This window comes from Diachasmimorpha longicaudata, chromosome 10 (genome assembly GCF_034640455.1).
Source record: "Diachasmimorpha longicaudata isolate KC_UGA_2023 chromosome 10, iyDiaLong2, whole genome shotgun sequence".
In the NCBI taxonomy this organism is placed as follows: Eukaryota; Metazoa; Arthropoda; class Insecta; order Hymenoptera; family Braconidae; genus Diachasmimorpha; species Diachasmimorpha longicaudata.
In genome coordinates, this window is record NC_087234.1 from 6,990,753 (window position 1) to 7,004,744 (window position 13,992).

Below are 13,992 nucleotides of genomic sequence, written 5' to 3' on the forward strand. Positions count from 1 at the left end.
TATTGTAGAGCAAGCGGTAATCTTTCGATTGTTTTTTTTTCGTCGCCACCAACACTCTCATTTGTTGACCGGCATTCGGGATAATAAAAGAAAAAAAAACTCAAAATTTATATTTTCAACTATCAATGATTTTTTTGCTTTTTTATTTGTTAGTAGTACTTAATTTTTTATGCATCGTTTTTTTATAACTATGTACAATAAATATTGTTGTATTTTTACACAATCAACCTTACAGACTTTCGATTTTTTTATTTAGATCATCTGAAACTAATTAATATTAATTTAGATCATTGTTGTCTACGTCTATTGGCCTATTTACTGTTTTCTTACAATTAATCCCGATTTATACGCACCCTTTGTCAATTTATTTTTCCTCAATTATCATAACGAATTTTTTTTTTCACTGCTCGTACCATAAATAGATATATGCATATATATTTATATATATTATATCATTATTGTTTTTTTGCTATTCAGCCAACGTTTTTCATTAAAAAAAATCCTTATGTAACTATTATTCCTCATTATTGAATAATGTTATTAATATTTCTACGTGAAAAAGAAACAATACTTCACAGTGCGAAAAGCTGAGAAAAATCTACAATAATATATCGTATGTTAAAACTATTTATACTTTCACACGCATAAGAAATATTTATTAATCGACAAAACTTTGATATCTCCCGTGAAAGTGATAATAAAAAATATAGTGACAACTACAACATTTCGCAATATAGCCCACTGTGATTCATTCTTTTATTTTCATATCACTTATTACTCCAAATGTACAATTTTCTTCTTCATTATTAATATTTAATCAGCAATAGCTCACTCTCAAGATTTTCTTTACATTTTATTTTCTCCATTTTTCAGGTTTGTCTCCCGATTTAATTATGCGCTAGATTAATTTTTTTTTGTACAGTAAATGAAACGATAAAAATGTCTTGCAAAATGTGCAACGAGTTTTACAAATACTCAAAGACCAAGATGTCAATATTCTTACGTATTGTTTCCCCAGAAGGTGTTTTCTACTAAAGACATCATTTTTAATATGTATGCTGTTCACAAGCTAAATAATGAGATAAAAGGAACGAAGAATAAAAACATGTCAACGTAACGAAATTATGAGCTTTGTCACCTCCATACATAATGCATAAAGAAATATGGAAAGTACAGGGCCTCCCGAGGATGTTCCATTCCAGTACTCCCCATTAAAATCATTATTGCAATATTAAGATTGAGTTTTTAAAACTATAATACAATATCCATATTATATTGGAGGGAATATGCGCCCTTTTCAAAAAATAATTGATTGATTAAATATCATCATTTGTATTCGTTATAGCCGATAAAATTCTCACTATTCAAAAATTCAAATTAGTGACTTTATAAAATTTGGGAAATATCACGTGTGTAGGATAGAGCACAGTTGAGCCAGTGGGAACTGTCATGGTCATTTCCCATCATGACTTCATTCACACATGATATCTCCGAAGTCGATTAAAAAAAAAGGGCAATTTAATCAATGAATTATTTATTCACATAAAAGGTAAATGCCACTTTATCTGGGTCTCATAGTGCTATTGAGTGGCTGCATGAGACCTCCATTGATGTATCCATGATAAGTGGTATAAACGGCAGCAGGATTTTGCTGATGTGGATCTTGGGAGTATGCACCAGGTACGTTAACAACACCAACAGGAAGTTGACCAGCCTGATTCATGAAACCACCAATTTGAGCAGCTTGATTCATGTAACCAGTGCCAGGCTGGGCAACTCTATAACCATACTGCGCTGCTGCCATTAAATTTGTATTTAATGCAACATTTGGTGATACCCTAGATGCAGCACTTTGCATCTGTGGACAACTGCCACTTGGATCTAAACTCTGTCTGTACAGAGTTTCAGATGCATAATTCTGTAGTGACGTCATATTGGCATTTGCTGATGATCTAGATGTGGATCTACTAGTGGGACCTGGTGTACCAGGTGGAGGAGGTACACTATTAACGTTGTAATAATTTTTCGGATAGCCTAGAGGTACTTGAGGGGGTGTAGCTGATAGCTGTCGTGAATTTTGAGGTGGTGTCATAGTGTGAGGAATGGGTGGGGGTGGAGTGAGGTTCATGGCTGGTGGTGGTGTTGGTGGTATCATCTCCAAGCCATTTGTCAATTGCTGGAGTTTAGCTAGACTGCAACTATTTGGTGTTCCCTGATTGTGTCCAGCAGACAGGGAGGGAGCTGATGTGTGGCTGTGTGGCATTGCTGATGTTTGAATGTAAAAATTAGTGGCAGTTGTGCAGGGGGTTGATGGAACGTTTCTTCCACTTCTGTGTTGAATAACGTAAGTATTCTGAGCGGGAAAGGCTTGGGATGCCACTGTCGCCATGTAGTTACCCTGAGATATTACTGCCATGTTGTGGGAGTGGGAGTGAGAGTGGGTGTGGTGGGGTACTGGGGGAACAGTCATAGAGGGTTGTTGGTACTGTGAGACCAGGGGTGAAGCACCGTGAGATACCACTGAATGATTTCCACTTGTTTGAGTGTGAGAGGAGGGGGGAGTTGCTCGATGAGAGCGATTCTGCTGATTTGATCTTGATCTATGAGTCTGGGAACCATTGCCTCGTTTACTTGTGTTGTTGGAAGTGTTGTGGGGTGGATTCGTTGTTTGTTGGGGATGATGATGTTGGATATTCTGCTGGGACATGAGGGCTTGTGATAGAGTCTGAGGTGAAGGATGAGGGTGGGTGTGAGGGTGAGGATGAGGGTGAGGTTGAGGTTGCGGTTGGGCTTGTGCTTGAGGTTGAGGCTGAGGTTGTGACTGAGGTTGGGGCTGAGGTGTGTGGGACTGAGGTACTGGTTGAGGTGTGTGGGACTGTATAGGTTGAGGAGTGTGTGGCTGTGGTAATGGCTGAGGGGTGTGTGACTGTGGAATTGGCTGAGGAGTATGTGGTTGTGGTACAGGCTGAGGTGTATGACTCTGGGGCATTGGTTGTGGTGATTGTGTGGGAAGGCTCTGGGGTGTCCTCGGTTGCTGGAGGGGCTGATGCATGGGATGCATCTGGACGTGAGCCATGGAACAGTCGTACTGTACTTGCGACATTATCGTCGATTGTGGGGGAATTTGATGGGGATTTGGGGGTAATGGTGTTGATACACTGGTTGTCATTGGTGGAAGGGCACTGGGTGGACGCTCTACACTGTGCTGTGAAGCAAGATCACTCGCTATTGATGTCGGTGATTCTAAACCTAATTGTGATACGTCTAGATCACACTGGCCATAATGCAGTGAATGAACTGAATTTGTTGTACTATCTGGTGTGTAAACACCCATTGAAGGCAAATCTGGTTGACTCGGTGGTGTTCTTTTTACTGATCCTGGATTCTCCAGGTGTGGAGTTGTCTTACCGCTCTCTGGTGAATGCTCTTTTTCGTCTGTTGGCAGTTGAGACTGCTGAATTGAGTCACGGAAGTCTCGATGACTCTGTCTCTCTGCTGGTATTTGGTGTGATTCATCGGCGGAGGATTCTATTGGAACTGGAGGAGACTTCAGGGGAGACTTCGGAACTTCTGGAGACTCCTTGGGAGGCTCGATTGAAATTTTCGGTTTCTCTGGCGATACGGCAGGGGACGACACTATTGGAACTGATTGCGGCAGGCACTCATCGTGGTTATCTCGTGGAGCTTCCACAGGATCTTGAGGCGTTTCTGAACAGAGGACTTGAGGAGATACCACTTCTGAAATTTTTTGATTCTCACCACTTGACTCTGAAGTGTCTTTTGTCGATTCCTCAACTTCGATTCGAGTTGTGATTGGAGATTCCATTGATGGAACCTCCGGTGGCTTCTGTGCCGTTGCTGACTCAACAATCTCACTGACATCCTCTCGTTCTTGCTCTACAAGTTTAGCTGGTTTTTCAGATTCTTCAGGTACTGCGGGCTTTTCAGCATTTACATGTGATTTTTCGGAGGATTTCAGAGGATCAGGGGACACTGCCTCCACTGGCAGGGGTTCGCTCTTCTTCTCATTTTGCGTATCCACCTGTTTCACCTTCTCTTCGCCCACATCCTCATCAACTTCCTCTTCTTCTTCCTCCTCTTCTTCTTCGTCATCATCATCTTCTTCCTCCACCTCCTCCTCCTCCTCCTCTTCCTCCTCACCATCATCCTCATCGCCACCCTCGTACTCTCCTGAACTCGCGATCACCACTTCATGTTCTTCAACAAAGTTTTTCTTTTTCTCCTCATCGTCTTTCGGTTCGGTCTTTGTAAACATTTCAGTGATTGTCAACTGCTTATTTAACGTTTTTGGTTTTTGCACTTCAGTTCTGGATGCCACCGTCATTGGACTTGCGCACTTCACCTTCTCCACCTTTGATGCCACTAGTTTCCCTCGCTTCTTCGAGGGCAATACCTCCTTCTCACTCACTTCAGTTCCATCCTTCCTCTCCTTTCCATTGTACTGTGATGTTTCGTGATTGAACTTCTTCCCCTCTTTCGATAATTTTGATTGAAGGACTTTGTTTCGTCTGTCCGTCACTTTCATGAGAATGTCATCGAGCTTGCTCTGTTTTTTCGGGAAATTCTTATCGGCACTGATAATCTCTTTGACTGGCTTTCTCTCGGGGCTCTTCTCCTCAGGCTTCTCTCTCACCACCTTCTTGTCCCTCAAGCTCTCCCTCGTTCTTTTTCTTGCATTTCCAGTGGTTTCGTCATTTGTCTTCCTATCGTCATCCTCAATCTTGACAGAGAGCTTACGCTTTCTCGCCGGTGTTGATGTCACTGGAGCATTTTCCGGCATCTTTGATGTTCGTATTTTGCGTTTAGCAGTGGTAGATGTGTGAATTTTTCTTGGTGTTGATGCTGGCACCTTTTGACTGCTCCTTGAATTTCTCGGTGTGACATTTTTATCCTCATCGACCACCCCTTTAGTCTCTTCGTCAGGTACATTACCATTGACTTTTTCCTCCTTCAGCTTTGGTACTTTTGATGGTGTTCTCTGCTTCATGGGAGTCGATCTACGAGCACCAATTCGCTTGCCCCGAGGTCTCTTCTTTATTTTCACCCGTTGGATCTTCTCAATCATATTCGCCACTGGCTTGGGCTCCAGTATGGGGGAATTATCACCAGCTGATTCACCATTTTCGTCAGGCGACTGATAGGGATTGGGTATTTGAGTGACCAGGGGGATCCAACGAAGGCAGTCTGGGTCAAGTGTTATTCTCGATGACTTCTTTATTTTCGCCATGTGACTGTCGACTTTCGACCAATCGACTACGATTGAAACTTCTTTGTTCACTAGGCGAACGAATGCCAGGAGCTGAAGAGCTGTAGCAATATCGTGAGCTGAAACCCCTGTCTCTCTAGTAATGTCCCCCAATTTAAAATCAGTTACACTCCTGTGCACTGCGAAATACTCGAGTACCACACTTTTCCAAAAAGAGTGATAAGAGACTCGACCTAGATCTGAGAGTGGCTTCTCTGGTGTACCTGGAATGCCCTCGACCTTCGATAATAAATAACTGAACTCTATGAGAAATCGACCGAAACCTTGTCGCTGATACTGAGGTAGGGTCATTATGCAGGAGACATTGTAACGCTGGGCTGGACAGTGCTTTTCTTTGGAGAAGTAACCAACTAGGTGACAGCCTTGCTTGTCATTTATCGTTACTGCGTAAAAGAGGAATGGCTCGACGTCGTAGTAAAGGGTCTTGTGGTCGAGAAACAGCTTTGCCAGGAGACACAAATTTTGACAGTAGATTTTATTCACATTGCCGTCAATCTGAAAGGATTTAAACAATATTCTTGAGGCATTCCCTATAGATGAACCAATAATTGAGGTAACGTTCGAAAGATAAGCCAGTCGAGTCCTAAAATAAACATTGTTCTTACCTCGAATACTGACAATCCATTGCATCTATAGATTTCAGTGGCAGGTGGATGCCTCCATTGACACTTATCCATATGTCTATCCAACACAGCCCGACTCTTTGTATATTTCAAACAGAATTCGCAGAAAAATAGCTTCGGTAATCTCGCGTACTCCTGGGGGAATGGACTCGAGTACCATGTTTCAACTTCGTATTTTCCAAATACGATAGCTGCTGGATTTCTCGTTGTCGTGATGACGCTCGCACCACCCGGACTCGTCGCTTTTTCAAGATCATCGTCCACTGTCAGACGATTAGCCTGCTCCCTAGCTTCCTTAAAGAGATCCAGATCTTTCTGGGTAACTCCTGGTGGCAACGTGTGAGGCACAATAGATTCGTCTGAAACAAAATTATATATATAATTACATATGTAAATGATTTTGTAGTCTAAAGTTAATGGTAGTTTCATTTTCTCTTCATCTTCTTTAACTTGAGTTTTTTATTGTAACTAGGCCAAGAGATTGATGAGGAATTCTTTGTCAAGTGGATCCGTCAATTCTTTTTTCGAATTTTTTAATACATAAAAAAGTTGGATTTGCCCAATTAACAAAAAATCCTCATAATTCCCTTGAGGATTCGGCTCGAATGGGGAGGATTCCAACACTTCCATGACCCAGTTAGGAGTTAACAATTTAATTAGAATTATTCAACTCATTCAAGGGAGGATAATCAAAAGTGAAATGGTGCTTATTAACGGTTAAGACTGGCTCGAACTGAACGAATTGTTAGATTTGTCGCTCGAACTTAGCTTAGTGGCAAAATTGATAATAACGTCTGTCAACCAGTGCAATTAAAAATGACTTGGCGAGCATCAAAATCAGACTCCATGTCAATTTAACACACGTAAACACCAGCACAAAAAAAACAGCGCATCATTATAAACAATTTTCAGCAGTCCTCGAAAGCAATAAACATTTGCTTTGGACGTGAGAGTCCATTCAACGAAGCAGAAGAAATGTGAATAACAGTGCTACTACAAATAAATTCAATACAATAATCACATTGCTTTACAATGGATTATTGAAATAAATGTTCACTGTTGAAAATTGCGTTGTGAAATTTGTTGTGTGTTAAATAGACTCAGAACCTAAAAATCATTCTACCAGAAAGCAACACAAAAAGCAGAGCTGGGCGGGGAGCGGTGATCTCGGAGGAGGAATGGAATCTGCATTGGCTCTTGCAAATGACTGATTGAAAAGAAAAATTCTTCTGCTCATTCTTCACAAAATTTTGAATAAACAAAACAGTTAGGAATAAAAAAATTACAGTTAATTTCATCATCACACGATTATCACGTTAATTGTACTGATACTTTTTTCTCATCACTTGAAAAATTCCGAAAAATGAATAAAAACCGTAAACTGCTATTTCGCCAATGAATGAATCAACGAACAAATAAGTCATAATCACTTGGCACTAGGAGTTTAGGATTCAGCAGGAGTGGGATATCAGCCACACACACACACAATTTGTTTGAATCATCATTTTCCCTTCATCAATAACCGCACACCACACCGCCAACACATCCACGGTGTTTTTATCACATATTAATTGGTAATTAAATACAAATTATTTTCAAGAAGGCTTAAACAGTGAGAGATAATGAATAAATGAAAAATAACTCAACATTATGTTAAAAAAAACGAGTATTAAAAACAGTAATTCCCTGACAGAAGAGCATGAAAAATTATTGAAAAATTTTTACACTCTCATCAGGGAAAAACAATGATAAATGACGAAAAGAAAATGTTCAATGAAGTGTTTCATGAAGGAAAAAAATGTACTGGGATAACGGTATCTTGTTTTCCGTGAATTCTGTTTTCTTTTCTTCTAGATTTTTTTTTGTTTTCGGGTCGGGGTAGACTCTTACCCTTCCTGATGGAGCAGGGTGTCGCGCGGGGTGTCGTGGTGGTGTTGGTGGTGGTTGCGCTATTACAGGCACGTGGTTGGGATATTTTTTGGCCAGGATTTATCTCGGATTCATGATTATGATAATGGTGATTACTTGGGATAGCCGGCACAGGGTAGCCCTCCCCAATTTTCCTCCTCCCCTCCTTGACATCATCAGCACATTTAACATCACTATCATTTTTTCTTTTATTAGATTCGTGTCTCTTTGAGTTAACAGCCGTTTTCACGAGATTACTAGGTGTCATTTTATCACTGTCATCAAAATTTTTATCCTCATCGTCATTCTTACAATCGGCATGTTTTTTTCTTCGTTCAACTGGTTTATTGACACTCTCTGGTAGGACATCGTCGATTTTATCGTTGCCCTTTTTTCGTCTGTCAGGTGCATAATTGAAGGGTTTATCAGCAGCTCTAGCTCGGCTGGTGGTGCCAGCGGCGAAGAAATGGCTCAGACCATCGAACAGGCCCTTGAGCGGGCCAGCCCCAGGCTTTACCTTATCAGCATCAATTTTTTTCTTGTCTGATGGTGATGCTGCTGGCTGTATATGTAGCCCAAAAGTCGGTTTAGTCCCCATATCGAGCTTTGGCAAGGGCCCGCCAAATGTATTATTGATAGAACTGAAAAAGGGCGCATCGACCGTGAGTTTGGCAGCAGCTGCTGCAAATCCCCAGGGTGACTCTTCATTTTTATCAATTGCACTTAAATCGATTTTGGATTTATCGTCTGCTCTAGAGTCTGGCTCGTCTTCTGAAGGTGATGAATCACTGGTACCAGTTGAGGATATGTCAGAGGCATCCTCGTCAGATGACGATGATGACGAATCATTATCACTTGTTTCCGATGATTCACTATTTCTACTACTACTACTAGAGCTACTACTACTACTACTACTCATGGATTTACGCGCATTTTTACATGATTTTGATAATATTTTAGACCCCGAACTAGGACTCGATAATTTTGATGATGTTATTAACCTAGATTTATCATCATTTTTATCATGTGATAGCGAGCGTTTTTGTTTAGTGTGTGTAGCATTAAATGCTGATGAACGGAAGAATTTTTGCTTTTCCTTTGATATACGGTCACTCTTCTCCTCCAGATGTCTACCCTGGCCCGCGTATGAGGTTGATTGGACGTTTGGTTGGTGGGATATGGGATTCGTGGTTGGTGGTGGTTGACGAGGGAAGACAACACCCGCATTACCGTCCGTGCTGCTGTCCACCTGTGATACTGTTCCACGATCGACTGTTGATGTTTCTGGAATTACCGAGGTCTTCTTTGGACTCAGGGATATACTCTTGTGCGATACGCCTGACCTGTTGAAGAATAAATTACTTTTAGTTAATTTTAAACTGAGTTTATTGTCCAGCCGCATGAACTCAGTGAGGAAGTTCTATTTGTCATTGTCAGGCGTTGGGGGAGACTTTGACGGCTAATACAACTTATTAATTTGCAAAAACAAATGAAATTGAAAGTTTGTAAGTGGATGGTGGTGATGGAAATAATATTTCATTGATAGAACCCATTTTTTTTGTTAATATATATTAATTGATTCGGCTGAATGATTGAAGGGCCTTCTTCACTGCAAAAGAACTACTAAACCTTCATTGATATTTCTTCTCCCAAGTTCCAGAATTACACCAGAGCTTACACATTCACTGTCAACTGCCATATATCGATCATATCGGCCATTTTTGATTAATCGATTCATGTCATACACCACAAACATATTAATGAAATTAAATAAACTCACTTTCGATTCTCCCGAATTTTGCTAATCCGTCTTCTCGCGGTTGTCGGCGAGCTTTCATCCTGTGAACTAGAGTCGTGCTGTTTTATCGGACGTTTGCCATCCTCTCTGTTTGATCCATGTGATGTTTGACAGTGTCTACACCGCCACGGTGCTTTGCTCTTCTTATCCAGTACTGGATCCAAACACGTGGGATGAAAACATTTTGGGCATCCCGAGCATTTGACCAGATAATTTTGAGAATCGCGCTCGAGTTTACAACCAGCACAAACAGCTGCGCAATCGTCACAGCACCATGTTGCTCCACGTTCAACAAGAATTGCCAATTCTGTTGGTGCACATGTGTGATGGAGTGCTGCACCACATACACTGCACCTTGAGAGCTTTTCCGCAACTGTTTTTTTCGTATTGTTGTTGTTAGCCGCTGCTGTTGTACCGAGACACTCGCGACAAATTGGTAGAGGGGCGGGAAGCTGTACATGACAATATGAATTTTAAAATATTTGGGGTTGAACAACTGGTCGATTTCTGGAGAGGGGGTGATTCCTGGACGATGTAAAGTTCTATCCAAAATTCATTGAATTGAAAAATAGTAAACTGTATATATAACTTGGACTAATAAATATTTAATGAAGAAAAAAATGACTCAATCGTCGAAAAATCAGGGATTCTTATCGCATGCAAGTAATGCCAAATTCAATTATTTTTCGTTTCATTCGCTATCAATTCATCATTTTTTCGCCAGTAAAGTTGTATCCTCAGACGCGAAAAGATCAACTGTCGTAACTCAATAATCCCAAAATCGGATTATCCATGAAGTTAATCTTCTAAATCTACTCGGTCAGTACCGGGTCAAGTCCTATTCTCGAGACAACGATACATTGAGTAAAATTTTGCATAGCTATGGCAACATCGCAATATTCGTTTCTCCGTCTTTCCCACCGTGATTGCTGCGCGAACACTCACCGATACTTCGAGGTCACTGGGCATGGACAAGAACGATAAAGCGGAATGAAGGGGACATGTATACTTGGCCCAATTTGCTCTTTATCTCTTCCCTTCGCAATAATTCTGTTTCTCTTTGACGCTTATGCCCATCCTCATACCTGTTTGCGCTCTATTAAATTTCTATCAGCTTCATTAAAAATTGATATTTGCATTATCGTGGATACAATTTACTCTCAACGACATTGAAGCTGCGATAATTGTACTCATTCACGTTAAATAGTAGCCCTTTACTCACCTTATTTGCAGCTAGATCACTGTTATTCGTCACATGATTAATCGTTGATTCGACCTTCTTGGCCGGAGGTCTATCAGGCTGCCTGAAGAGTCTGCCATCCTGGATGACAAGACCCCTGTCAACGGCCCTCTTAGCTGACAACCTGAGGGCAGTCCTAAGATCCCCCTCAGCGGTCTCCTCAACGGTGTGACTCTGTCTAACATATTTTTCAATATTCTTCAGAGTTGATCCATCCCTTTCACCCAATTCCCTCACAGCTTTCCCCAGGACTTTGCTCAAGTCCGTTGTTTTATTAACTTTCAAGGGCTTTGATTGCAAACCACCGGGATCTTTGTACGATGATTGTCCTTTGTTGAATATTTTAAGGACATCGCCACGTTTCACCGCCTTCTCGAGATGTTCACCGATTTCCTCTTCATGATAGTTGTGATGCTGTCTGATGGCGTGACATATCCGCTCAACACTTGGCCGCTGTTTCTGACTGCGAATTTTTCGTATTGCGTCCAGAAACCATTGCGACCACGTGTCAGCGGAGGCACTCTCCCCCATCTTTCTTCACAACTGTTGATTATTTGTCAGCGGTAAATTCTGTTTGGAATATTTTCAATAATCACCAAAATCTGGTGGACTTTGAGGTGTTCTCCAGGTAATTGTGATGTCTTTTGTGACCCTCTTCATGTACTGAGGGCTTGATAGGAGGAAATTCACATTATGCCAGTGTTTGACTTACATCCTCTCGCTTATTTTCCTCATGGTACCCAATCTGGAATATAAAAATCCTCTTTTATTTATTAACCCCCTAGACGTGTCCTACGAACCGACACGTTCTTTAACTAAAACAATAACGAAGTACTGGAAGTGCAGGAATCGACGTAAATATTACTTTCATCACGTGTTACCAGCATGATAATTAGCGATATAGTTTTGCGATTTTTTGCGGTTTAAAAAACCATAGGTTTCTCAGTCGAGTGAACACCTCGTAAAAACTGACAGATTGATTGCGTTTCATGATGCAATAGGCCTTTTCATGCAGAGAGTCACTAGATTATCGAATATTTTTCCTTCCCGCTAATTCCCCTAAGAGTTTCGGATGCTTCTCCCCATTTCTTTCCAAATTGACAGATCAATCATCATTTTTTCCGAAAGCATATATGATCTTAAATGTCAACAATATTAAATAGAATACGAGCATCATGAGGGCCCTGGGGATCAAAATAAAGGTCATGGTGAAGTTTGTGGGGTGAAAATAAGGTAGGAAGGGTCGTGAGTTCAAAATAATAATTAGAATAAAGTTCATGAGAGTCATGTGAGACTCATCTGCCTGATCAGAAGCAAATTTGAAGTTTCATGCTAAAAAAATGATCCCAATATTCGTAACAAGGGTCTTGGTCTCGTTTGGGAATTGACGAGCGGTTTCCAGCAAGCGTAGCCGCCAATAAAAAAAATAATAAGAATGAAAACCCATAATTTCGTGTAAATATCCTGAAGCCGGCTATTCCTCTCAATTCGCGGTGGCTTTACTTATTCCACTGTCGCGTTTCCCCCTCCCACCCTCCCTGTTTCCTCAATAAAACCACGCAGACCTCTCCTCGTCACTCCACAATATGGGTGAGTTTGTCCAGCTCTCCGAGCACCGCACCTGCGTTTTCATCGCTCTGAAAGCTCATCGAGATGATGTGTACGTGTACGATCAGACGAAGGATTAATTGGAGGCTCGATTAGTTATAAGGAGGTTCACCACTGGAGGAACTTGGCCAAGCTGCCCTGAAAAACGACAGCTGGTCGTGCTATGCATGAGCGCCGCCGCCCGTCCGGTGTCCGTCGGGAGGGAAAATCACTTTCATATCCTCAAATAAGACGAATAATGCAGACTCATTATCTTTGTTATCAATTCATGCACCTCGACACTAAAAAAAACTGGTCGAAAATGGAGAACGAAGCCGGCAGCAACGATTTTGCATAAAGAAATTGTTGAAAACCTTCGAGTCTGCATGTAATTCGCAGAATTCCTATTTTGACAAAATCATAAAATTTTAGAATAATTGTCAAGTGCGAGAGAAATATTAAAAAACAAATACAAACTGGTAGAGCAGTCTTGACTATTTTTATGAGAAATCCGTTAGATCTGATGGAGAATATCCATAAAAATAACAAGGAAAATAAATCTTGGGAAGTGGTGTACATTTTTTAAATCGCAAAAAAAAATATTGATCGACTTTGTAACAATTATTGGCGTACGGAAAATCAGGCGTGAGTCGACTTATACCTGTTAAAATATTACGTATAGTGTCAATGAATTCACTTCATCCCGACGGCCATCTTGAGGCCACAATTCTTTATATCCCTGGTGTTGTGTATGCAGTCTACCGTCGCACGTTTTTTGCGCGCCCAATTAACGTTTTTCCCCTCCCAAATGCCTTTCCCCCCGATGCTTTTCACGTATGCACATGACTCACATCTATTGCCCTGAGTTTTATTCAAGAAGAAAATGCTCTGAATATACCGGAAGGACAGTAATTTGGCCCAAAACACGTTGGGAAAAAGTCAGTGGACGATTGGTTCGTCGACATCGGCAGTGGAATTCGATTGATTCTGATGATAAAGAACAATATCTTCTCGAGTGAAAGTCGGGTGAAACTTATTTGCTATAATTTAGATTCAGAGAGTATTGGAATATTACCTTTCAAGTCGTCATGTGTAATCCAACCGTTTTTTTTTCTGGTCGTTTTGAGTTGGACGTGTTGTTGGGCAAGGGGACACAGCAATTACACATTCACTTGAACAGATGTTTCAAACACTTCTTGTTCCTTCACTTCGATTCACTTATTTTAGCACTGATGAACTGTTAGTCAGGCATTTTCCACGATGTATTTTGGCCCAACATCTAATATTTTATCCGTAGTAAGTAGTTTTGACCCCGACACACACAAGCGTCGCATTTCCATTCGATCAACAATGATTGTGTAGATTAACAGAGGGGCCTTGCGTCTGACAATTCTCGTGGTGTGTTTGAGGTAGAACACAGTAAGGGGCGCTGCGCAGGCCCACGTACAAAATGGCGTTCACAAAGAATTTTCGGGCCGTCCACCCAGCCGCCAGAATCGACAGTGGCGTACTTCACCGCCGGGGTCAGTACTAACATGGACATCAGCGT

At 41.1% G+C, this 13,992-nt stretch overlaps 1 protein-coding gene across 3 annotated transcripts; it reads right to left on the reverse strand.

Moving 5' to 3' along the window:
* Positions 1–106: 106 nt before the first annotated feature.
* LOC135166369 (histone acetyltransferase KAT6A-like) lies at positions 107–13,826 on the reverse strand. 3 transcript variants are annotated; one of them, XM_064128505.1, is made up of 6 exons: positions 13,519–13,826; positions 10,839–11,601; positions 9,599–10,068; positions 7,936–9,161; positions 5,893–6,269; positions 107–5,782 (listed from the first exon to the last, which is right to left on the reverse strand). In XM_064128505.1, exons 2-6 carry the CDS (start codon positions 11,385–11,387, stop codon positions 1,562–1,564), a joined length of 6,843 nt encoding a protein of 2,280 aa, XP_063984575.1. In that variant the 5' UTR covers positions 11,388–11,601; positions 13,519–13,826; the 3' UTR covers positions 107–1,561. The 3 variants fall into 3 exon arrangements, with proteins under 3 accessions (XP_063984575.1, XP_063984574.1, XP_063984576.1); XM_064128504.1 differs by having other exon boundaries at positions 7,801–9,161; XM_064128506.1 differs by having other exon boundaries at positions 9,049–9,161; positions 13,519–13,820.
* Between the last annotated feature and the right edge of the window lie 166 nt (positions 13,827–13,992).